The sequence below is a fragment of the Danaus plexippus genome, chromosome 25 (assembly GCF_018135715.1).
Source record: "Danaus plexippus chromosome 25, MEX_DaPlex, whole genome shotgun sequence".
In the NCBI taxonomy this organism is placed as follows: domain Eukaryota; kingdom Metazoa; phylum Arthropoda; class Insecta; order Lepidoptera; family Nymphalidae; genus Danaus; species Danaus plexippus.
In genome coordinates, this window is record NC_083553.1 from 5,728,277 (window position 1) to 5,755,313 (window position 27,037).

At 34.6% G+C, this 27,037-nt stretch overlaps 4 protein-coding genes and 1 long non-coding RNA gene across 6 annotated transcripts; 3 read left to right on the top strand and 2 right to left on the bottom strand.

The window, feature by feature from the left end:
* Window positions 1–217: 217 nt before the first annotated feature.
* LOC116775233 (oxidative stress-induced growth inhibitor 1-like) lies at window positions 218–19,244 on the top strand. Of its 2 annotated transcripts, none has more exons than XM_061524474.1 (10): window positions 218–460; window positions 12,794–13,212; window positions 14,539–14,644; window positions 15,270–15,369; window positions 16,167–16,250; window positions 16,635–16,835; window positions 17,064–17,167; window positions 17,698–17,870; window positions 17,970–18,121; window positions 18,422–19,244. In XM_061524474.1, the coding sequence occupies exons 2-10, from the start codon at window positions 13,143–13,145 to the stop codon at window positions 19,166–19,168; spliced, it is 1,737 nt and encodes a 578-aa protein (XP_061380458.1). In that variant the 5' UTR covers window positions 218–460; window positions 12,794–13,142; the 3' UTR covers window positions 19,169–19,244. The 2 variants fall into 2 exon arrangements, with proteins under 2 accessions (XP_061380458.1, XP_061380457.1); XM_061524473.1 differs by lacking the exon at window positions 218–460 and adding an exon at window positions 7,849–7,996.
* Window positions 1,409–7,801, bottom strand: LOC133319546 (uncharacterized). The gene is made up of 3 exons (XR_009753119.1): window positions 7,673–7,801; window positions 6,930–7,053; window positions 1,409–2,172 (listed from the first exon to the last, which is right to left on the bottom strand). It is a non-coding gene; the product is annotated as an uncharacterized LOC133319546 (long non-coding RNA).
* A 922-nt stretch (window positions 19,245–20,166) lies between the features above and the next one.
* LOC116775265 (von Hippel-Lindau tumor suppressor homolog) lies at window positions 20,167–22,288 on the bottom strand. The gene has a single exon (XM_032668132.2). It carries the CDS (start codon window positions 21,882–21,884, stop codon window positions 21,378–21,380), a length of 507 nt encoding a protein of 168 aa, XP_032524023.1. The 5' UTR covers window positions 21,885–22,288; the 3' UTR covers window positions 20,167–21,377.
* LOC116775266 (trafficking protein particle complex subunit 2-like protein) lies at window positions 22,048–24,052 on the top strand. The gene is made up of 4 exons (XM_032668133.2): window positions 22,048–22,120; window positions 22,537–22,748; window positions 22,989–23,165; window positions 23,837–24,052. The coding sequence occupies exons 1-4, from the start codon at window positions 22,088–22,090 to the stop codon at window positions 23,880–23,882; spliced, it is 468 nt and encodes a 155-aa protein (XP_032524024.1). The 5' UTR covers window positions 22,048–22,087; the 3' UTR covers window positions 23,883–24,052.
* A 168-nt stretch (window positions 24,053–24,220) lies between these two features.
* LOC116775293 (small ribosomal subunit protein uS10) lies at window positions 24,221–25,441 on the top strand. The gene is made up of 3 exons (XM_032668162.2): window positions 24,221–24,381; window positions 24,617–24,778; window positions 25,205–25,441. The coding sequence occupies exons 1-3, from the start codon at window positions 24,379–24,381 to the stop codon at window positions 25,409–25,411; spliced, it is 372 nt and encodes a 123-aa protein (XP_032524053.1). The 5' UTR covers window positions 24,221–24,378; the 3' UTR covers window positions 25,412–25,441.
* Window positions 25,442–27,037: the final 1,596 nt, after the last annotated feature.

Consider the following 27,037-nt stretch of genomic DNA (forward strand, 5'->3'; position numbering starts at 1 on the left):
TAAAAATCAATTAGTATACAGATTAAATATAAATAAGATCATTAGTATTTGTTTTTAATTTTATATTTTATTTAGACGTATTATTTAATTTTGTTTTATTATTTACTTGATTATATAAATTTGTCACCCTTTCTTTTAATAGATAAATAAATGTGTGTAAATGTATTCACAACCTAAAATATTGGTGAAGAAGCGCCATCTGGGTACTTGGTACTTTGAAATAGGAACTAGAGTTTGAGAATTGAGCTGTCTACAAGTTCAAATATGTATAAGGTGTCGGTAATGCAGTGCCTGAAAAAAAGATGATGAACAAATCAAAAGCCCATTGCAGTGACGGTTTTCTAGTATATTCTTAATTTATTATCAACGTGAACAGTGCCGTGATTAGTATTTGAAATTGTTATTAATATATTAGTGAACATATATTAAGTTACGTCTTATTAATGTATATGCTTATTAGGTAAGTTATACCTTTTTTAATCTTGTTTTAAATTATACAGATAGTCGGTGATTTCGGCAGGTGTGTTTCTGTTTTTATTTTACGTAAAAAGGTCATTTGAGTATCGGAAAATACGATAGTGGTTAGGATTTCAAAGTTTTAACTCATCATACCTAGTACAATACATTTCAACGATCGATTCTAGGAAAAGTCCTTGTTTAAGAAACGTGTGATGTTAAGCATATTCTCTATAACTGTACGAGAACATGGTTCCAATTTCAAAATATTTATTTCTTATTTAAAATTGGAATTGCTGTTCCGATTGAGAAATCACTTCATGAACTTGCCAATTGAAGTAAACAACGAAATAAATTATTATGACTTAAAATACAGAAACTGCAATATCTTGTAAATTCTCATTTTAATTGTTGAGTCATTTTAAATTATCAAAATGGCTGAATAGTAATTTTAACAACAACTAATCTACGGATAGTGTTTTAATATAAATATTATGGTTATGAATACAAAACAGTAATGATTCTCTCATATGTCTCTACAATACATGTGTTTTAACTTTCTTTCAATAATATCAGATATTGTATGTCAATGGTATTATATGTCCGTATTCTGTTACAATAATAAAATAGAAATACAATACAGGTGACATAATCACAGTCTTATGTAATGAAAATCAAATTCTTTTTTAGTAATTTGTCTAGGAACATTCATGTTTCTACTTAGTGACTATGTAATGTTATGTTGAACCAATTTTGAACAGTTAACTAAGTGAGAAATACATCTCTCTGGAATTATAAAATTAAATAAATAAAATTCTCTTAATTTATTAATACTTCCTTATAGATCTTGTAACTAGTTTAAATATGTTATTGAGTAGTACAATAAAAATGCATAATTTTTTCATAATAATGATAAAATCTTTCTTTTAGATATATAGTTTTTGTACAATTAATTGTGTATTGTAAAGAATTATTGTCACAGTCTGTTTTAAAATTTCACAGTACTTAATATTTCTAATAAGAATATATATTTTTTGTTTTTCATATTCAAGTAGACTATGCTTTATATATATATAAATCAAATGAAATATTGTTATTTTAAACAGATATATGTACATATTTAAATTTCTATTGAAGGAATTTTTTTATTTTTATTTATTACTTGTTAATTTTAAAATCATATATGATAAAAATCAAACTATATTTAATTATAAGGAGACTTAATTTTTGGTGATATTTTCTATATTTTCAAATCACTGGAAAGTAATAAATTACTACAGAATTTAAAAACATATAAATAATATCATGAAGCATGTATAGAGGTGTAAGATGATCTTCTGGTCTTATGACTTCATCAGCCTAATTCCATTGGCTCCTGAAACACATCTGTGTGATATGTAATCAAATGAACATATAACCCGTTCAATAGTTTAGTAGAAAAATCCTTTAATCTATAACTATGTCTTGGCAGACAAACATATATGTACATGTTGAAATGAACAGCCTTTCTGTTCTGTCTATTTGCAATATAACATATATATGGTATATATTTTTATGTAAATGTCACAGATAATATTTTATTAATGTAATAGTCAGAAGTACTCACTTGCCATTTTTTTATAAAATTTTAGCACACTCCTATTCTTAGCTGGTTGATAACATGTCACTGTTACCTCATCAGACTGCGGTTACCACATTCTTCAGAGCTTACTTTTGCTGCAAAAAATATGCATATATCATGAAATTCTTGTAATAAACTGCATTTCCTTGATAACTACGTTGTATATATATTCAAGTTTTGCATTCAGACAGCGTGTCTAACGGAAAAAATCTACGTTATTTTCTTACGAGAATCATTATACAAAAAATTCTACATAAATTCAATAAAGTAAATAAAAACTTCTCGAAGTTAGTTATATTATAATAAACCAATCTGCTGTTGTATTAACGTTAATAGTCGGTAATAACGTACCGGCGCGGCGCCTCCGACTATGTTGGACATTGCATAATATTTTGCAATGAATCTCATTTTATAGTTGTGTTGCTAAAATTATTATTTATAATGAAAAATTTACTAACATTTGAGTTAAAACAGAGTCATTTATAACGTATTTCGCGTATTAAAATTACGTGAGTTTAATAGTTATTGTGTAATATTATGTTAACAAACATACTTATACGTTATATACAGGAAAAACAAAATATAAGTGGACTTTCCTACATGACGGCCGTTGATAAGATTTTATCGATAAGTTTCAGAGATAGTGATAAGGAATGTATGACATGCAAACATATATTGGTAAACAAATTTAATGTGTGTGTGTGTAGTTTAAATGAATTCGATATTCTGGCTTTGATGCAGTTTCATAAAATAAACTACAACGAATCGGTTCTGACTGTAAGGCTAACACACGTACAAACATATATAAAACTGATGACTGATGAAACTGATGACCAAAAGCTCATCTAATAGTTTTTACATGTAATATAAAAAAATATACATTAATGTGGTTTTTAGTCAATTAGAAGTAGGAATCTGTAACTCTAACCACGAGTCGAGTATAGGTCGTCACGTTATACACCAATCGTTTCGCGTTTTTCATTCAATAACCTACGTTAATACTCTGACGTGATTTATGAATGATAACTTAACTCTCCGTATGTAGTGAGGATACGGACTTGTATTAAGGGTACAATTATTGTGTTCGCGTGTGGGCTATATGAAAGCATAAAAAGTTGTAGAGATAACGCTGGACAAAATGGAAAAAAAACAGTTTCTCCTAAACTATTAACAAGTATTATTTTTAAAGGACTCAAAAAAAATCCGAACATGGATAGATAAAAAAAGAAATATGTGAAAATCTTTAATAATATATTAAGTACACATTACACTATTCCTTATTAATCAAATTCAATCGTAATTATAAGTTTATTAACATTGGATCGTCGAGTTTAGGCCACGTCCGGGGTAATCCGATTCATGCGAGGTCATTGACATTCCCACCGCAAAAAAAAAGACCAGCAAAATAAAACACAACTCATATAGAAAACTAAATATTGTTTTTCGTGTATTCGGTGTCAGGAAGGATTAAATTTCAAATATTTTTTCTCAATAACCTATTCATGAAATGTTTGGTTCCTTTGATCAGATACCTTGGAACACGCGATAATTTATATAAATAAATTTTTATTGGTTGCTTACAATGCAACAAAGAATTATTTGTGAGCGAAAATGTATATCACGGTCACTGGTTAGCAACAAAACGAAATCGACCAACAAAAAAAATGTTCAGAGCTCCATAGTGCGAGCGGATAGAGCCTGGAGGTCATGAATACAACGTGATGGAGCCTTGAATACGACAGACGTAGCAACAGAGAGTGAGATGAGATGAGGCGAGATCACTGTTATCAGTGCGAGGAACGGCTTATCAGTTACACGTACATGGGGTTAATGAGCTTTTTGAGTTATGATAACAGATTAATGATCGCGTTAACAGGTGAGAGGTCACATTAACTTAACCAGATATTTTTGGCGTTACACAAGACAAATCTAACATTCAAAGATAGTTGATATAACTATAATACATTTTTATTATTTAATGTATATATGTGTCGTTTAAATAAAACATAGATCTGCTATGCAGAATCTTAACGAAAAGTTCAATGAACTGACGAGCTTAGAAAATTATCACTCCACTGGCTGTACTGAAATTATCTCCGTATATTATCCATATTTTACTTATTAATAACCTCTGATTTTTAAGTGACCCACGTCGTGGACACTACATTTCTGTGCCTCTGCACGTGATACCAAAAAAAAAAAACATCAAAGAAAAAAACACTGATTATAACAATACATTATAACCTACGGATAACAGTTCGATAAAAAAATTTGATTGGTTTCGAATAAAGATACTGTAACCTCTATAAAAAACGTTTAATTACAACCCGCTCCCCGACCCCCGGGTCAGGCTTAGCACAAAAAATAGATAACAATTGTGCCTTAGGTCCGCGCATGATGGCTGACCGTCGACTCCCAGTTTAAACGAACTACGAGTAACGAACGTGCCATTCATATAATTAACTGTGTTACCTGTGTTTCTATATAAATAACTATAAGCAACTTAATTTGTAATTAATTGAAAACATTCGTAATAATTTGGCGTATTTTAACCGGAAGCAATATGTAGTTTGCAAATTAACTTTTAACATATTGAAATAGTGATATTAAAATTTATTTTTTCTATAAAACATCTAAAACAATGAAACAAACACACATACAACAGTTCCACTCCGACCTTACCGCGTCACGACGCAGACAGTTTATTTGACAATGTCAAAGAGATCATGCTGCATGCCATGAAATATAATGTAAATAGTTTTAAAACGAAGGAGTTCCTAATGAGTTTTTCTTTCATTTACAATATATTAAATTTTTGTCCAAAAATAACTCGAAAGATATGTTTAATATTATACACCAATATATATATATATATATATATAGGTCATAGAGATTTAAGATTCTTTATTAACAAGTATTTTAGTATATATAAAAAACTTAGCAATAATTGTCATTGAACGACTATACTAGCACGAGCGAGATAATTAGTCAAGGAAACATTAGCCAAAACTGCTGTACATTATTTGCAAAGGATCTGGTCTTACACTTCGGGACGGATTTTAACTAAACATATCAAGAAAACTGGCTTTCAAGTGTGAAAACCGCATCGAAATCAGTCGATCCGATCGAGAGTTATGATACCACCCAAAACATTCCTCTTTTTATTGGGGGTGTTAGTATATTTGGTCTGTGAAATTCTCCAAATCATCACTAATTTACACTATTGTACAGATTTAAAGTATCCGTCAGAGCGATGTCCTGAACAGTCATTGCATTTGCAGACTTTATAATTGAAGCGTCTAAAACAGGAGCCGTAATGAATAGTGCCGACCTGTAGCCCGACCTTTAAAGTGAACGCTACAAAAGTTTTATATATGAAAGTGTTCGTCGTGATATAAATTAAATATAGATCATTGATCGTAGTGCTGTTGTGTCCCCGATGCTATGGAGACTGCACACGGACGGCCATCAAAGAATAATTACATTTAAAATATTATACATTGAAACTGTTTTGACTTCAACTTTATTTGTCACTATAGTTTATTGGAAAAGAATCTTATCTGCAGCCACAAGTGCCAGAAGTAGCAGGTTCAATTCTAGCTTTTTTAGATGAATTTTTAATTCTATTTAGTTAATTCAAACATGCTTAAATGATTATGAATGCTAAAACAAAATATCTGAATTCTAGGTTTTGATCATTGTTCTAGTTCGCCTTGTTTGTGGTCTCCAAGGTATCCCATAAATAAAACAATATTAATAAAATAACTAAAAATATATGTCACATTTGATGATTATCTTACTATGTATACATATGTGTAAATAAATTGCAGTACTAAAACATATTTTGTAATCCATATAAAACAAACGAAAACGAGAGCAGTGAAACTAATATGTCAACTGCATTACTGATAGTTAAGACGACTGATAAGGATCCTCGTCCCACAATGAGAGACGTTCATCATGCTAGGGGTCGCCTAGATCACGGAATGATAGCGTTAACTCTTGGAAAATTACATATTACACATAATATACACTAAAACACATATACATACATATAGGCTTTTTTTTTAAATCCGAAAAAAGTGAGAAAATATATGTATTATATACTTGAAGTAACGACAGTATATAGAGCCTTGTATAATAAAAATTAAAAATATTCATATCCGCTATAATAATATTATTAAAACTTTCATTAGTTACAGATACATTTAATGTTACCCGTTAACACATGCCTAAGTTACGACAATACACTACAGTCACACCTCGTTACTGAACTGCTCTAGGACACATTGGACTTATTCTCTTTCTTCTCATTATCTATTCCAATAAACTATACACTCATAAGTCTAAGTTGTACATAAAAAATATGTTGTACTTACTATGTATACGGTAGAGTAACTCATATATTTCGTTAATGTATTCAGTACGTAAATAATGAGATCGAACTTATATCTTACAATGACTACAGTGACTTGCTGACTGTAAAAATAATATTAAATGGCGTTGTTAGCTGCAATAAGTATTTATGCTGTATAAAAAAAATATATTAAAAGCGTTAACATAAAAAAAAAGGATTTTTACTAAACGTATCCAGAGTAACGTTTATAACTACAGTCTGTCCGTCTGGTACGGCTAACATCTGTAACGGCTGGACCTATTGTAATGTAACGAGGATTACCTATATGTTAGTTAATTAAAAATTTTGATATGTATGAGCCATAGACGTTAAAAATAAATAAATAATAAGAAAATCGTGACATCACCATGTTATACGTGGTACGTTGAGATGTTCATATGGAGCGACTTGTGTCAATGTCATTAATTGAATCGATAACATAATCAATAGTCACACCACAATCAGATCGGTGATAGCGTCGAGCCCCTCACGACTCTGAAGACTGAGCGGCTGATGACAGCGCCAGCGTCTGCGACATGCTGCCACTTGACCGGCAGCCGGCTGTGATCTCGATGACAGTCTACAATGGAAAAAACAATGATCGAGGAAATACATTTATATCAAACATATGTAAATCACATTAGTTTTGTATAAACTTGGTGTGTTGACAGAGCAAATATAGTGCAGAATGAGTTGAATTTTCTAATATATAATATGTGTCCCATTAGTTACGACACGACAGCATTAAAACCAGATATTTTTTGTTTGAGAACACGTCTGAAGTAATTCTCGTTTCTATTTTGATATATCGTTTTTAACCTAGGACACAAAGGCGAGTGTTGTGTTTGAGCTAGATGTCTGTATGTGGCAACGCAGCTCTCAAACGATTCGAAGGATTTATGTTTTGTTTTTTCATATAAATGTGAGGTCGCTTGCGGTGGTTCTGCTGTGTTTGACTAATAAGGCTTTAGGAGTATAAGGGTATTCGTTCTTTTGCATAACCTAAAGAATCCGTCATATGACTGATCAGGTTAAGTGCTTTAAGCTCGCTGTAACGATAGACGATAAAATAAAAATCAGTTTTCAAACCAAGACACATGTACTAGAATGTCGAATTTCTCATCTCATGCTGTACTTATATTTAAGATGGGACTATTTTAAGCAACAACAGATGAAATAAATAAAAATTAAAATATAACCTGAACACACTCGCTGCACTGTTGATGGTAGGACATAGAATAGAAGTCGAGTGCAAACAGTGGTGAGCCGGGTACAATCATTATTGATTTACAAGTATTACGAATTTATGAGAATCTGTTGATTTAAATGTAATAATAATACTGTCGCCATACGTACGGTGTCGAGTGTGAGCCGTCCCTGGTCACTATTCACTGTTCAGTACTCAGTAGTACGCGGGCCGTCACACGACCAGCACCTCCGTTGTGTGTGTAACTACCTACTGGATACATAAGTGCGGAACGTGGTTCAGTGTAGTGTAATTCAGATTTAAATCCAACTCAAAGGTAATGTTTATTAATTATAGCAAAACATTATATTTCTCATATATACACATATAGCTCGCTTCCTCGTTTACTCTGAACTCAACAGTCTGATGCCCATTCATATTTTTTTTCGCTGTTTTAATTTTATTGCGGTTTAAGTATATTTTTATGACGGTTATAATTTCCAATGATCATTATTTGAACTGCTCAATGTCAACTTAAGAGCTTCATTAAATATTCAGTAACGGTTACATTATAATATAAGAATATTTAAAATATTCAATTATCTACGAGCGAAATCTATTGTAATTATTAGTATGTATAGAACCTGATATAGTTCAGGAACATTATATCGATGTACTCTATCCTTTAACATGATCAATAACGTACTGAACTTCAGTATACCGGTAGTATATCCGTATCCGTGTACAAGTACGAGCAGATAAAGTTAACATGAAAACTTAAAACCAATCGACAAACGTTTATTAAAAAAAAAATCATGAGTTGAAGATGTTAATGAAATTAAATTAAAATATTCATGTGTTTTTTAACTAGTAAATTTTTGAAATTCGCAAGTATAGTTAAATGAATAGTAAAGTTAAAAAATTAGTTTCGATCCCGGAAGTGTGCTCGAGATGTCATGACGTGTTATCCGTATTCGTTGCAATTTCTTATCACCGAGTGCTTAGATTATAAATAAACATGACGTAGTATTGTGAAATTATTAAAAAACTAAGATATATGTCAAAAATATCCTTAATTTATACACCAATAAAAAAAACAGCCAGACAACAGCTCTAGCTGTACTTCTGTACCGAGTATCACACAACTACGCAATAAGTCATTAGATAATATTCTTGTAATATCAATTATAATAATTACTTATAAATTTTTACTTACTATTACAATATTTCTGATGTTTTGAATCAGTCAACATCTAAGTCATCTTAAGTGTGTGTGTCTTAAAGATAACACTTATCATAAGAACAAGCTGATCTCCTGGAAACATACACCTGGAGCCTGCAGCTCCAGCATTAATTATATTAATATATATTAATGGATTCTATGGCGGTTTTTCCTTAGGGAAAATATAGCAGGAATTAATTGTATACGCTTTATGTATGTATTGCAAATATTAAATACAAAACGCCGGATCTATATCGTGGGAAGCTAAACAGTCGGGCTCGGACAGCGACCTGGTAGAGGCTTTTGTATCAATTCTGATGTATTACTTGGTCTTAGTCCTGGTTTAATTCTTCAAGATGTCAGTATAATGATGACTTAGTATACATAATATTAATTTATAATCAGCTCACAGCCAATATAAACAGACAAGTCATGTTTCAATCCAATCTGATAACTCTATCTGAACACGACTTAAAACACTCAACATTAACGTAGCTCTAAAAATAAATGCATTCGGCACGCTTAACACTAGTTCGCATTACTACATACGTAGCGTTAACAGTTTTACATTCATAAATCTTCCCACATTACAATACTAATAGGTTATCGAATGGAAGACAGGAAACGCTTCGTATGTAGTGTAAAATGCAAACATGGGGTAAGCATATTGGAGTCAATTGAAATTATGTACTTCCAATATTATACATATGTTACTTATTTCTCATATAACATGAAAATTAAACAAAAAACCTCAGAAGTAATGAAAAAACGTGTTCACATGTTGTTTGTTATCTGCCGGTGAGGTCTCGCTCGGGTTGTTATAAAAGATATTATAAAACATACATCGCTGTTATCTTGTCCGAGGATAACGTCGCTATTAACAGAACAAGGGCTTGTCCGCGGGTTTGCTTTATACTTACAAGAATTTAATATAATGCTTGCAAATCTACAGATAAAAACATGTTATATATAAGTAAAGATTGTACGTTTACCGAGTGTATAGGTCAACCTCATTATATGTCATACGTTTGATATCAGCTGCTATTTTAATATGTTGGATATATTTATCTCATTAACTATTACTCTATTCTTTGCGTTATGTCAACAATTCGATCACTATCACAGAGTTGACTTCTCTATTTGGAATTATATGAAAATTTGTCCGTTATATATATAGCTGTTTTATGTATCCTTTATTCCCAACTGTGAAGCCGTCCAAGCTGACAATTCCGTGTTTTATGGGAAAGCTATTCCGTAGCGTTGTTTTACGACGATTGGTCATCACAGGACTTTCCAATCTCTTAGAGCTGGAGAAACCCAAAGTACCAGCCTCGTGGTCATCTGCACGGAAGGGTGGGTGTAGGTGTCAGCCTAGAACATGGTTGTCCTAGCTCTGAACAGCGAACCAAGTACCAACACATTAAGAATTAAATAGTTACTGGCTCTCCATAACTGTAATATTCTTATGATTGATCCATTCCTTTCATTTTAATATAAATCATGGAACAAAAGTATAAAAAAATATTAAATTACAAAACAAACAGAGGTATGAAACATGTCTTCCTGTTACCTTTTTGTTTTTTATTAAGAAATGTAGTGACGTACACAATAATATACAGTGACCTCGTCCTGTTATATTCATTATAAAACCAGTATAACTACCACGAGTTTTAATCGTCACACTAAATACGGAGCGTTAATAGTTCTTCATTCATAAATATTCGTGTTAAAGTATTAACGTAGGTCAGTGAGCGAGATACGGGAAACGCTTCGTATACTTTATTACGATACAAACCCGTTATAAGCATAGTTGGAAGTCCTTAGCATCGAAAAATTTGATGTCCTTGTACTGTTAGGAATAAATAATTAATGATTTGAATTTAATATAACAAACATTAATTAAGTGGGTTTTAAAACACATTAACATATAAGAGGTTCTCGTGCTGACAGAAATACAATAAAATATATAACAACTGGTGAGTGGTGTCGTCAGTCTGTACGGGTGACAAAACAACCTGACAACCTGCAACACAGGACACGACAGGTCTAAACTAATTTCTACTAAATGTAACTGACTACTCAAACACATGTTACCGACTGTCCCTAAACAAGTATTAATATATATAATTTTGATCATGACAAAAATATTATAAAATCAGTCTCGTAAATAGCAAAAGTAATCAGAAGTATGACGGCTTTAATATATATTACGTAAAGTCTGTCTGTTTGTACGTCCATCCTAAATATACCCCAAACACTGTTAACGAGGCCCTTCACCTTGAGACTGCGGAAGCGAGTCAGGACCGAGTTATCTTTAACCAGTTCAAAATAAATTAGTTAATGTGTCTAAATTAAACCAGCACATATTGAGTCATTCTATAACACTGAACTGATCGCTCTTTATATATATATATTATTATGTTATCGATTGCATAAGATATTTCGACGACCCACCAACCCGCTCCTGACTGGGTTGGCGGGCTCCGTATTAAACCAAACTTATACATATCATTTATTATCACAATACAAATCGACTTCTCTGTTTATTTAATGCGATACCATGTCATTAACTCCAACCTAAAGTAATAGATATATCTATAAAATATATTTCTTTGACTTCATCAAATTATTGTGTCTGTAAAACAATACAACATTAAATGCTTGGATAAAATTTTATGGTCTGTGAAAAACAGATCGATTATACATAATGACTCCGACCTTGAAATAATTCAAAGACACCTAAATTAAAACATTACACTACTTTGAGATTTAAGAGTTATGTGAAACACGCGTATAACACACGACGCGATACATCACTACGATCACGGTCAAACATTTAGAATAATGAAATACTGCTGAATGCTTCATATTTAGTGTCTGACAGATCCAGGTCGCCTGGTAGTGATCGATGTACCTCACGCGCTTCACACTGCTGGTCTGCGGAACCGGTTTAACTTACACCGTCTTGCCAAAACATAAGCATCTATACATATACACCGAAACTTCTATAAATCTTGAAGTTTAACAGTCCTCATTCACGAAACTCGCATGTGTAGTATTATCGTAGTTTATTACGAACCTAAATTTTTGTTTAAACGTCTCATTTAAGTTTTAAAGATCAATAGATTGTTATTGTCCTACCTACCTACATCTGACTAGCGTCACGTGTCGTGACATGTCCACGTCATTACACTCGTACGGATTCAGAAACAACGGATTGTAATACTTTCACTTATATTGTACTTCTTAAAAACACTTATTTCGATGTTAAACATTTATGTTCAAATAAAGTAATTTATGATAAAGACTAGTGCAGGATTTCGCTGCATGGAGACTAGACATGGCTCGTGTCGCTCTCAAGTCTGGACGACGCAGTCTAGACTATATTTATAACATTACTGAAACTAAGCCGGGACATTAACCTCATTATAGATTAGTCTCAATGGATTTCAGATGATCTGGGAGCGATAAATATGTAGACTATAAACAGAATTTAATAAAGAAAATATTCTAATAGTGTATGAATTTATTCATTATATAATATTATTATCACTTTTTTGTTATTGCGGTTCGTATTGACAGACAAACGTTTGAACCACAAATGATAGGAAAGATCGTTAGACAGTAGTTTCCATAAAACCTTGCATAACAATGATAAAAATAAACTAAACTGTTCATTTATTAAGCCAACATTTAGTATCATATCTAAGATGTTATCGAAACAATTTTTTTTTTCTCAGATCATATCTATAAACATTCATAAATAAACAAGTGTTTACAGCAATTCTTTTTTTTGTACGTCATTCGAAAACGTGCACTGTATTCAGCCTGAGTCACGTACCATGGAGTTTAAATATAGAACTTTTAATTGTTAACTATCGTCTAATTTATATTCATCTGCCATCTTTCCAGGTCCTGACAACTCGTTCAATCAAGCGTAATCGTATTGAAGATCGACGCCAAGCTTTAACACAGTCCGCAAGACTTTAAACTGCCTGTGATAGACTAACAGCATTTAACAGAATTTAAAATTCACTTTCAATTTAACGAAAAACAAAACACTATCAGAGTTGTTCTTTATAACATTCAAAAATAGAACACTAACAGCAGTCATAGAAAAGTAGAATAGATAAATTAAGGATTTCAAATTTGAAAATAGAACGTAAAGGGACGCATCCGTGCAATCGCCGTGCACTGGAAATAGAAGCTTGTGTAGTAGAGCAATAGAGTTGTGAATCAAACGACACACACACGTAGTGCCATGAGAGACATGAAGCCGTGCCAGCACACTTTGTCCGACGATATAGTTTACAAAGAAGTTGTCGTTATCGGTAAGTATCACAATATATATTACACAAATATATTTTTTATTGATTATTCAAAGCCGAAGGTTGTCCGTATACTGCCAGTGTTCCACGAAATGAGGTCCGGTTTCGAGTTTGGTCGAGCCAAAATGTGTAGAAAAAAATTATTGATACAATCGGTACGGCTGAGGTCATGTAATTATATGAATGTTAATGATGTGTAACGTGTGTACGATTATATGTATTACAAATTACGCATATAAATATGTTCCGACACACCTTATTTACAAAATATAGAAAACTAGATTTAATTAGATTCAAATCGATTTTATTAATTATTTCAAAGTTTATAAAATTAAACTAAAAACTCTGAATCTAAACCTATCCTATATTAAAAACGACCAATCTTATTAAGTGTTGTGAACACGTGAAGCGTTTTAAACAAACGGACATGTCAGTGAATAGTTTAACATATATCATCATAAAACATACTCAATGTCTTATTTACGTTACGTATCAACAATTACGGATTACGTAAAACAATGAACACGTAATTAATATTGCTCGTCATCTTATTAAGTATTCATTAACATGTAACAAAAATGTTTATACTGGTTTAATTAGTTGAGGTAGAATTATATTATTTAAAGCTAACTTGATTTTTTTTATTCTATTTTGTATATAAATAGTAAACATGACACTATAATGAAGCTCTGAATCGCAGACGTGTGATAAGAATATTATCAGTGATATATGACAAAAATGGCAAAGTTACAGGAGATTTATATACCGAAGGTGGCAGCGTCACCACCAGCTCGTGCTGGTGACTTGTGAATTATAATGAAATAACCAGTTAATATCGACGATCTCAGAGCATGCTGCATCTGCCGTCAGTATCAATGCGTTTAGCACGAGTTTGTGTCGTAACTACACACGAGGCGTTTCCCGTCCCTCATCCAATAACGTTAACACTGTAACGTGAGGATTTATGTATGAGAAACTGTTTACGCCTACGTCTGTAGTGCGACGATGCGACTAGTCCGGACTAGATTGTTCTAGAGCTTCATCAACAGAATGTTATACGATTATCGTTTAAATAATGTTATGGTATCTATTCAAATAAAAATATTCTTTACATGTAACACGTGCTAAGGTTCTATATATTTCTGTATATAACGAGGAAGGCTCGACTCGCTCACAAGTCGCATGTAGTGTAATCAACTATTACTATACTATTATCCAATAGGTATCATGTCCAGGCTTCGATGTGACCGTCTTAGTATAAGTATCATGGACAGTCAAGTGATCGCTTCATCAGTGTGGTGGTGTAACAATTCTTACTGTATGCTGTAGGTAATGGCCCCAGCGGTATGGTAACCTCGTTCATGCTGGCCGGGAATGTGCCCTACCTCAAACACATCCCGGACGACCTGCCCATTGACGACATGCTGAAAGCCAGGTACGTACACGTTTGAAGGTGGCAGAGCCTGGCTGTGGTCAAATAACTAAATCTCGAACATAGACTGCCTCGACCGGGGAAGTACCGCCCTCATAGAAGATCGGTGTGAAGTAGTATTGTACTAGTGCTTTTCGTCCGCCTGTCGCCCTTTCCCTGTTCCCACCTGTTCCTCCCCCTCTTCCACGATCAAGGTATCGCGCATCCGCAACATCCCTTATGTTGCAGCTGTCCATGAGGGACGGTGACTACCTTCCATCAGGTAGACCGTCTGCTCGTTTGCCAGCTTTCAAATAAAAGAAATATCCACTACCACACACACACACACACCTTCTTTATATTGTACACTCTATATTGTGGTCTATGCGTTATACCTGGTGGGTATTTTTAAATAATATGTGGGTAGATCACTTTATTCTATCAGCTAGTGTTTCAGTCTCACCTCTCGTACAATACACATTTTAGGAATCTAGTTTTATGTTGTTGTTAGGGATACTAAATATGTAACACTGAACAGAATATGAACATGGTCAAATAAGTTGTATACGCTAGTGTGTCTATATTAATATCAGTCTAAGCTCTTCGGTGTGAAATAATACTTGACCTGTGATGGCATTCTTATTTCCAGATTGCAGAACCTCCCTCCAGGTGTGAGCCTGCTGGAGACGGAGCTCACGTCCCTGGCGGAGGGTCTGGAGGGCCGCAGTCAGAACCCCATTCCACTACTGGTCGGTACACACACATTGACATCATAATGTTATCGTATTATGACATATGTATGTAATATTTTTCAAGAGACGCTCGCCCAGCTCCTACGACACGGATCGCTGTTGTTATGAAGGAAACATTAAATATTTCGTTTCCTGTAAATTATTATCAACTCGGCATATTGTTCTAAATCATATAATATCCTAATAAAGTCATATAAACAATTTACATCAATGTAAAATATCCTTAGCTTTATTGTGTAAAGGTGTTTAGATGACCTGAATGTGACTAACTTAATCCACAGTTATCACAACTCAAAAAGCTCATTAACCCCATGTACGTGTAACTGATAAGCCGTTCTTCGCACTGATAACAGTGATCTCGCCTCATCTCATCTCCCTCTCTGTTGCTACGTCTGTCGTATTCAATGCTCCATCACGGTGTATTCATGACCTCCAGAGTCCAGGCTCTACCCGCTCGCACTATGGAGCTCTGAACTTAATTTACACACACGCACACATATATATATATATATATATATATATATGTGTGCGTGTATGTTAATTATTAATTACCTCTTAATAATCATTTATAGATCTTATAATTCAATGTATTCATATATTAAGTATATAATATACTTATATGTATTAAGATCAGTTTTAAAACTGCAAATAATAAAATATATACAAGTATAAGTCGCGAAATAAAACAGATATTAACCTCGTATTAAAGAAAGACATTACACACTCGTCACACTCTGTGTACAATATGTAGGAACATATAAGAAGGTTCTGAGACATGATTATACTCTCACCAGATGGACAACCTGCTGAGACCGTGTGCGGACCTGGGGCTCACGGAGGACTCGCTCATAGACTGGAGATATGACATGGAGAAGGAGGTACTGGAACATACTGACATGCGGACAGGCCGAGACGCGGATAGATAGGGCCGAGCACACTAGTTAAATCATAAGGCTATGTTTATAACAAATATCAGTCTTAAAGTCTGTATACAAATAGCTCTGTATTTGACTTGTGTGTGTTTGTATTCTCAAAAAACATTATATAATACACGACGGGAGGGAGCTGCTGCGCTTATATGAGTTTAAGCACCTGAGTGTCTCGGCCGCAAGGTGGCAATACTGAGAGGACTGTCAACGCCCCCGTGGCCTGTGTGTCCACCCAGGTTGTGAAGCGACCGCCCACTACTCGTTATAATTAAATTCAGATTGATTTTATTTTTGCCGATTCAGTTTAACTGATCTTGGGTGTTGGTGTTTCAGATAGACCACATAGTGCTGGGTAAGGGTCCTCCGGGCGGAGCTTGGCACACGTTCCCCGAGGGCGTGCGCACCCTGTCCCCGGAGGCCTGGCTCACCCTGCCGCCGGGGACGACGGGGACGAAGCCTCACGCCGGGGGCCGGGTGTCTGCGCGCGCCGTGGCCGCCTACTGCAGGAAATACGTGCAGCAGTGGCAGCTACAGGTACAGGAACTGCCACACACTGAGTAGTGTATACAGTTATAACGAACAAAATAACTCGGAGGACGTTAGTGCAGCACCAAAACAAATTAAAGCCGACGTCTCCCCGCCACACACGATTCCCAACACACGATCGCCGCATATCGCGAGACTCGCCGCGTCATTATGTTCCGAGTCGGGTCGCAGGTAGACATTTATCAAACACCTCACTGTTATACTTTATATTTCCAGCGTTACTTCCGTAGCGGCGTCGTGGTGACGGGCGTGTCTCCGGCGCCCCCGGGACTCCCCTGCTGTCCCTCCTGCCCCCGCGCCGCCAGATATCTGGTCACCGGGTAATCTAACCGTATTACTTCTACCATGTTACAAATGATACACATCGCGTCTGCCCGAGACCGCGGTTGCTGCAAAGTAACCGGGACGTCGGAATGTAGTGTTAAATAATGAAAAACGCGTAGTAATCCGAAAAATATTAGTTTCATTTAAATGAATACTCGCGCAAGTCTTAGATCTCACTATACAACTGATACAGTTGGCGAGCATCTATGTTTGTTAAGTCTCGATACTCGGACTACAGAGGGCGCTACCATATTTATCTCATTTAAGCATAGTTTTCAACTTATCTCTATTTCTAATTCCAAAGTTAACGGACGAAGTCGCTTAAAAAAACAAGTTATCCGGTTTTATAAGCTTACACATTACAGTCCTAAATACCACCTGGAGAAAATATGCTACATTATATCTAAACAAAAACTTCTATGATATCTGCCCACCGAGTGTGATACACAGTAACAAATAATCAAAATAAGTAATAGTTTCATATACCCGAGGACCCGAGTCTTGATCTACATTATAATAATCTCAGCTACGAGACGTCCGAGTGCCGCGTGTTCCGCTACCTGTGTCGGCGCGTGGTGCTGGCTTGTGGCGGAGGAGACAGACCCAACACCCTGCCGCTGACACACACACACACACACAACGTGTTCACACACTCGCTGGCGGACGTGGAGAGATCTGTTCATCAGATGGCCAACACCGGTGAGCAATATTAGACCTTATACAGCTTATGACAGGGCTTAATTTGTATTGAACCTCTCTAGTGTAGTCCTAACGCTACGTCACCACCTCATACGGCAGACGGAGCAGTGCTGGTGGTGGGTTCAGGAGTGAGCGCCGCGGACGCCGTGCGCCTGGTGAGGGCGGCGGGCCTGCGAGTTCTGCACCTCCACCGACAGCCCAACGACTCGCTCGCTAGGCTGCCGCCGCAGACATACCCCGACTACTGCCAGGTCAGTCATGCATACAGCATACCTTACTTAACGGCCCAAACAACAACAAACAAAGTCACGGATTCAATACCAGCATGACCTGTTGTGGCAATAGTTAGAAACCAGCAACTTGTGAGTCAAACGGGTTACAGAGATATTAACTGTAACCCAATGGACTAATGATGATCGATGATGTTCCTATATTCATGGAAAATTCAATACAGTAAAATGTATGTGTTATGATAATAGAAGTTGTTGTCACTAACTAAAATGATATAATAGTATTTAGATTTACTGATACATACTAATATATTGCAACAGGTGTACAAAATGATGCTAGATGGACCTTCCGGCAACCACGAGAACTACACTCCCTTCCCCGAACACACCATAATAGAGATAACACCCGTCTCCTGCGAGGAACCCTCGCTCAAACTGAAGAACTACACTGAGGACGAGAGCCTTCACCCCAAGAAGGTAAAACTCCTCAACTTAGTCACCAACCAGACGGTGGAAATCACAGTCTCACTCATCGCTGTGCTCATCGGCTCCAAGCCAGACCTGTTCTTCCTCCACACGGACTTCAATCCCAGGAACATCCAAGTACAAGACTGCAAATGTGAGAAGAAACAAACCCAGAGGCAGTGCTTCTTGAAGAACCACTGGCACTACATCAAGTCCGTCCTGGAGCAGAGCATACAGATCTGCAAGTCGAGGTATCTCAGCGCGGAGATCAACGGCAACATGGACACCGGCTGCACATTACCCGACTGCAACAAGAGGAAAGAGTATTCGGTGGTGAACAAACAGATCACCCCGTACTGTCAGTGTCAGCCGACCAACCCCTACAGCGGCGGCATCGGCTACGGCGCGGACCCCAGCAAGCCGGTCGACGGCAGGTCCAACCCCATAGCCATAGACAGGAGCACGCACGAGCTCCTCAACGGACCCAAGGGAGTGTACGCGCTGGGACCGCTGACGGCCGACAACTTCATCAGGTTCATCCCGGGCGGCGCGCTGGCCATCGTCGCACAAATACACAAAGAAAACAAATCTGAATTAAACTAAATTAAATCAAACCCATCAAACATGTGATCGTCTTACTTAACTTTTTTTTTTACAATAAATTATTTTTTTATACGTCCAGCGACTTTTTATCAAAATAATTCCTCGCTACCTCCTCGCCTCCTCGCCGCCTCTCCGCGCTGTCCTCCGTCCGACATTCTGCAGTATGTCCCTTGCGACTCGATTTCAACTCGCTAAGTAAGTTTCGTTTGAAATGTTTTTGAATCACTGATCGGTTACTAAACAACTTATTTGTCTGTTTCATCGTCGATATTTATTTTTAAACGTTTCCCGTCCGTTCTAAGTAACTTAACTTTAACTTGAAGACAATGAAACATATTTAACAGACCTAATAAAATGCGTGTACAGTTTAAATAAAGTTATTTAATCGGATTGTTCGTACAAAAAATAAATTATCTTTGAGAATTCAACTCGTATGTTTAATCTTCACTTACTAATTGGAAAATGGCGTTAGAAAATCGGTTGCATATAAGACATTTATTTCAAACTGAGTACTTGTCACGAGCGCACGATAATTCAAATTGAAAGTGCATTAAAAACATCTTTTGTATTTAAAACTGTATTGACCTTTAAACCCAAACACGGAGCTCGACCACGTAAAAGTGAGAATAAAAATTAAATACGTCAAGTAACGCGAATAGCAAACAAGCTTTTACTCCACCCCCACTCCGACCCTCTGTAATGCGACATGCTATAAATGGAAGAGAAAGTTTGAGGGATAAATTTCACTATAATTCACTTTATTATCAAATGAAGTGTGTTGTTTTATAATTACTGTCAACACACTAATTGTATTGTAAATTAAAATTAGCAAACAAAATTAACGCAAGCTAAATACAGTTATAAATTGTGAATTAATGTATTTTATATTACATGTGAGTGTTCACACACAAAGCGTACATCTCTACTAACAATGTATAAAGTAATTTGTTATGAAGTTTGAGTCTGTGGCTATTAAAAAACGTTGTTTCAATACAATAAATTTATTAAAAACATTAAAATTATATGGCACGTTCGTGTTACATCAGACGTTAGATAACAGAAAAATACGTTAAGTAACTTTCAGATAAAAAATAATAGGTTTACAAAATAAAATATGAAAATTATCACGTAGAATAACTTTCACCTGCGATATGTTAAATTATTAAGTCATTATAAAAATACATACGAATTACACATCCTCAGTGATTTGGTCACAAGATAATATATCAACGATATTTTAGCCGATTTTTTATTAATTATACATAATTATAAGGATTTCCAATAAAAAAATATGTTCATATAAGTAAAGTAGATCTAAAATTAAAACATTTATAAAGTCTTAAATGCAAAAAAAAAAATAACTTGTTCTTAGACTAAGGTACAAAATTAATGTGACAGGAATATCATGATCTCAATTTTAATAAGAAAAATACTTATTAATATATATATGTATATATAATATTAATATAGATTTTATTTAAAATTTATGTTACAAGTACAAAGCGCTCAGATGACCTCGTGTGTAGTTTACTGATAGCACTGACCCAATATTATAATAAAATTATTTTTTCTTTGCCGTTTCAATATGTGATGACTTTAGTTTATTAACTCATCATTGTTTGTTAACAAACTAATTGCAATCAACATTAAGTCCATTACAGAGAGTCTCATGCATGTGTAAATGATCGAGATTCAAAATTTAAAAGTAAAGATTCGTAATTTTTTTTAATTTGTACAACAACTAATATATTACTCTTAATAGAATAAACATTTTACTAATATATAAATAACTTGCTCTACATCAATTGAAATAATTTCTCGAGCAACGCGGCTCATGAAAAGTTAATAAACAAATATTAGCTAAAGTAATAAGAAAAACAAAAGATATACATTGTATGGAAATATATATATATGTATATGTATATATATAACACAGTCAAATATAAAAGCTAAACAATCATGTTTAATAGCTGTTCAAGAAGTTATATAGAAGCACACCTACCATGAGCGCCGTATAATATAGTGTCCAGTGGCCGTTACATTAAGAGAATCAACGTAAAGATTACTAACAAATTATCACAGTCAGTAAAAATAAATGCACACCTCAGTTAAAGAAGAAGGTGACCGTTTTCATTATAAAGTTACAGTAATGTAAGATTAGAACACAGATTACTACTATCAGTACAAACATTTTGAATAAAGTCTTTACTCAATCCCTCTGTGGAGGTGTCAGAGGTCGGTGGATAAGCGAGATGAGATGTTTCAGCTCCTCGGCCAAGACCCTCGGCAGACCCAGGGAGTTCACAGCGTCGGTATCATTGAGATGCGTTGCCAGCACCAGTAATACTGTATGGCGAAGAGTCCTGACGCCCACGGTGATGTTCCAGTTGGTTCTGTACATCATACCACCGATATTCCTCGGCGGACGGTAGATAGGATTGTTGTTTATCACATAGCGCTCCCTGGTAGACACGTCTGTGAACTCCCAGGGGTGCGTTACAAACGAGTTTATATTGTAGTTGGCACCTGGTTCCAGTCGCACGTAGTGTCGCTTCGCTCCATTGTAGTCTCGCCACCAGACATCCACAGGACGAGAAGTCCTGTTGAAAAATCGCAGAAAAGCTCTAGAGGACGATTCGATCGACCTGACCAAAACCCTTTCTCCCTTTTCATCTATTTCATATACAAGTGAATTTTGGTTCTCCGTCATCATCATCAACTTGTATAACAAGTAGAGTAGAATTTTGACTGATTTATGAACACTCTTAGTAAATAAATAAATGGCAGGGTGTTCCACACCCTACGAATATCAATATATATTTTATGCACAGGTATTGTTTTTAAATCGTCCCGCCTTTTACTACAACCTGACAGTCACATACATATGTCAATACACTTCCGTTTAGATTTTCGTACACAATGGCCGTTTGCGTTGCTGTTATCGGGAAAGACGTGAGTTTTTGTGTTATTTACTTTAGCTTATATACCGACCGATGCACAACACTATTAACGCTTCAATTATTAATCTAAACGTAAATATTATTCCTATCCTATCAATACACTAAACCAAGATATTATTAATATACACGTCTATCTCATTACATTTGTCATAATAATCATTAATCATAGACAACGATGACATATTTTTAAAAGTGATTTGTATAGAATAAATAATCTAATTGATGATAATTTTAATTATAAAAAAAGATTATCTCTCATTTGAGTCAGTTCTCGATTCATTTTATATGTGTTTTGTTTAAATTAACAAGTTATGCTAAAATACGATGTAGAGAAAGAGATAAAAAAAAGCCTTACGGATATTTATATACAAAATGTGTGTGTGAATATTCTATAACATTTCTTTGTAGAATGCTCCCTTGTACATCGGTGGTACTGGTAATGATACTAGCACCGACAATGAACTGTCCCGTCAATGGCTGGTTCACACGGCTCTGGACGCCTTAGAGGAACGACTGGCATCAACAAATAATAGTAATATAAACTCCAGTACAAATGCATCACGCACCGAGCTACGAGATCTCTATTTAGGGTTACTTTACTCCACTGATACTCATAAAATGTAAGTCGGAAGAACGCAAAGCAGCCATGTTCTTATTTTTATTATACTTTGTCTTTTAAATTAATATAGTAAGCAATGTTTTTAAAACACATGACATTTCACTGAAATCGTTGAATTTATAGCAGGTTTAAGAAATATGTTTATCAATTTAGAAAAGCAGGTCATTTTAATGTCAATTTTAAAACTGATTAGAAAAAAAAACATTATATTGTAACCAAACCTTCGTGCTTGTGTTGTCAGCTACGGCTATGTTACCAACACTAGAATCAAGCTGGTGCTTGTGACCAGCTCCACGTCTCCCAGCGGCAGCAACATCAGAGACGCGGAGGTGCGGACAGCATTACGACGCCTTCACGCTCTGTACGCTGACGCCATCTGCAACCCTTTCCACCTGCCAGGAGACCAGATAACTTCAACGTAAGTTTCTATTACCGTATGGACCACAGCATTCATTCAAAATATTGATGATGTTATCACTGCAGCACAAAAAAGTATATAAATACTGCTTCAATCATCACGAAGAATATGTAATGTAATGTAAGGGCACGATATTTTGGGTGACTCTCTGGTGTTCATATTGTGTGCGGTTGAAGTAATGGTAATGATAGGGTACACACACATCCCTAGTGACTCGGGTGAGCTCCGGTAATTTGTTGGGGTGGTTCTTAGGAATCCACTTTGGATGTTGTACCAAGTAGTTATCGATTATTCCTAGCGATAGTCATGAACAGGTGTATTTCCCGTGAAAATTTCGCTTCAAGATAATATTTTCACCTGGGACAATCAACCGCCTTAATTTTTTGACAAATTTTGCGAGGGTTTCTATGAAAGCTGCACATTGATATTAATTTCAAATAGGTCTGAAGTTATATACAAAACAGAACTTGTTTGACCTTGTTTAGTCTGATTGAATCTGATGAAATTAAATTAAGCCTTCTGATTTAATTTCAATAAAATTCAGCCTTCTATTCAATAGAAAAGTAAACTATTACTTTTTGGTACGCCTGATTAATCGGAACATTAAATATCAAACTTAGGTATATATTGTTTTATAAAATTATTTCTAACGCATTTACTTTTTTTTTTAGGAAATTCGACAAACAAGTGAAGAGCCTGATCATGAATAACGTGTAATTATCAAAGATCTTTGTTATGTGAACAAATGTATTCATACTTATTATTTATATATGTTATCATTAATGTATTTTAAGTTTGTTAATTATAAGGATATAATTGTTTTTTTCAATACATTTATCATTTGTAGCATAGCTTTAAATTCAATAAAATAAATAGACCCACAAAAATCTTTTTTATTTACAAACTTTTACATACTTTTTGTTTAAAAAATGAGCGATATTGAAAATCACTAAAAATTTTTGGGGTTTTTTATAACAAAGTGATTTTTAACAAAAGAAATAATAAAACATTGACACAGATACTAATTATGCTTTTACATGTTCTTTTACTATCTGTTTCATAAAACCATAAACAAAACGCTGTAGTCTTCCATATCCTCTGACAATTGACATGTCTCTTTCTATGTGACAATTGAGTAACGCTGTTCTCCGGTTCAGCGCTGAGCAATTTTTAATAGGAAAGTTGTTTATCTCGACCGGGAAATCGCATCAATATGGTAAGTATTCAATATGTAACTTGTATAAAATATAAAATTCTCAATAATATTATGAAAATTGTATTTTTAACACTTAACTAGGTTATGTTAGCACGTGTCAGAATTTCATGTTGAAGATGTATGTTTTAAAATAAATGGGAGATTGATAATGTACTTCTTGACATCTTGAAAATATTTGTCTTATCATGTATAGTAACTAATTCTCTTGTGACATTTATTTAATCATAATTTGTAGGCAGCCGCTGTCGTGTCAGGCAAGGACATTGAGAAGCCTCAGGCTGAGGTATCTCCCATCCATCGTATCCGCATCACGTTAACCTCTCGTAACGTGCGCTCGCTCGAGAAGGTCTGCTCGGACCTTATCAACGGCGCTAAGAAGCAAAAGCTTCGTGTCAAGGTAACTTACAGTCTAATGTTCTTATAAACACGCTTTATTTCAATATGAATTATCATGACATCCAGCAGACGAGTCTATGGTCAACTTCATGCATATCATATAAGGAACAGATTCTTAATGCTTTTTTACATACAAGTTACTCTAATACTAATGTACACACACATTACTTAGTGATTAGAGAGATTATTAAAGTACATAAACTGTATCAGTGCAAGCAGCACCTTGATGAAGACACATTGAGTTGTATACCGATGTGTTCACTAAACTGGTGCTAGAAGAAGACTTCTCAAAGTGCAGAGTACATGTCCATACTATACTCTGCTCATAGGGAAGTGACACACTCTTAAACTACCATTATATATGATATGAGAATTGTCTTAATGTTTTGATTCAACACAATTTCTTGACTGTTTAATAATTTTCCAGGGTCCAGTGCGTATGCCGACCAAAGTTCTCCGCATCACAACCCGTAAAACACCTTGCGGTGAAGGTTCCAAGACCTGGGACAGATTCCAGATGAGGATCCACAAGAGGGTCATTGACCTTCACTCTCCATCGGAGATAGTGAAGCAGATCACCTCCATCAACATCGAGCCCGGTGTGGAGGTGGAAGTGACCATCGCTGATGCTTAAGCACAACTGCCAATAAAATATATTTTATGATGTACTTGTTTTATTAGTCTCTAGATAACGTTTGTGTCGTACAAAAAATATATTTTTATCTTTGAGAGACATATAACACTTTTTAAAACTGAATTAACACTCACATAAGTGAAAGGTTTGATTCGCTTTTGTATTTTGTCTATACTTATGAAGATTTATACTCATTTAAATAGAGAAAGTTAATATTGTTATGTATTTAAAAATAACATTTTTCAATGTTTTTCATACAAAATTCGATAAAAATGTTTATATTGGTTGAAAGTAATAATCTACTTTCATTCTAGTTGTTGAATAACAGTATGGAGGAAGTAAAAGAATGATTCTGGTTCGCTTACGGTAGTGATTTGCTAGTGAATAAGTTTAATATCTGAGCTGAGGACGCGTGTGCTGACTTTTGTTACATATAAACTAAATTTTATTCAATTTTGATAAACCCTTACGCGTTAACCGTCATATAATGATTGTATGGGAACGCGTCAAGCGCTTCATACATCATTTATAAAAGAATGAATGCGTAGACAAAAAAACTTGTTTCCTCTCCAACTTCGAGGTGGTGTTATCTATATTCCATTATAAACTGTTTTGAATTAAATAAAAAATTACTATTCTTTCACCCTAAAGAAATGTGGACTATAATTGAAACTTATTGTTGTCTTTAACAATCTGATTTGGAAAAGAATATCGGTAAATCTGTTTTATGTCAGATTCTGTTAGAGAAATTATTATTGACATTATTGAACTGGTATGAATATATGAAGGTTTTGTACTGTACATTATAGTGTTATTGGCGCAAGTGTCTTCAAAAACAATAGATACAACACGAAAATATACTGAATGTGTATTTTTGTTAAAAGCGCCATCTAGTGCGATTGTTGTATAGTAGCTAAGCGTACATCAGTATTCGTTTGCAAATGGTTTTAGAAAACACCGTTGTAATGAAATAAATTAAAATCTTAATCAGTTATATTTTATCACTTTGTCTTTAATAAAAGTTGTTTATTAATATCTGTATTTATTATAATTCAAAGTCTTTTTCATCTCCAATCTTTTATTTAACATCAGTTTGTATTCATGTTCACGGAAAAATGCCAACTGAATATTAATGGCGGTAATTTTTATGTAATCTGACGCAAACGTTACGTTATATGATTAAATGGAACTGTTTGGAACAGTATACTTAGTCTGGCCATAAAAGACAATTATTTTTACAATGAAAAACAACATTTATTACTATGAGCTTGTGATAGTTTACATTCATATCAAAACATTTTAAATATATAACATTTATTCGAAGTGCAATATAGTTCTTGACGTTGAGACCAGCTGTCAACAGCAACGCACACTCTTTCTATGGGAGATTTCTTCACTGCCTACCGTAGGAACTGTCCCAGGGAACTATCATAGCGTCTTGAGCAGGCCTCCCTTTGTGAAACTTACTAATACCAGACTAAATATTTAAACACGTCTAGTTGAGTATGAATACAACAATAAGACAACTGTAATATATTTTCGAAAGACTGTAGAGTTATTAATTATCTATTTATAATCTATGACTATTGATTTTGAATAAAAAAATATTTTTTTTAATTTATTTTG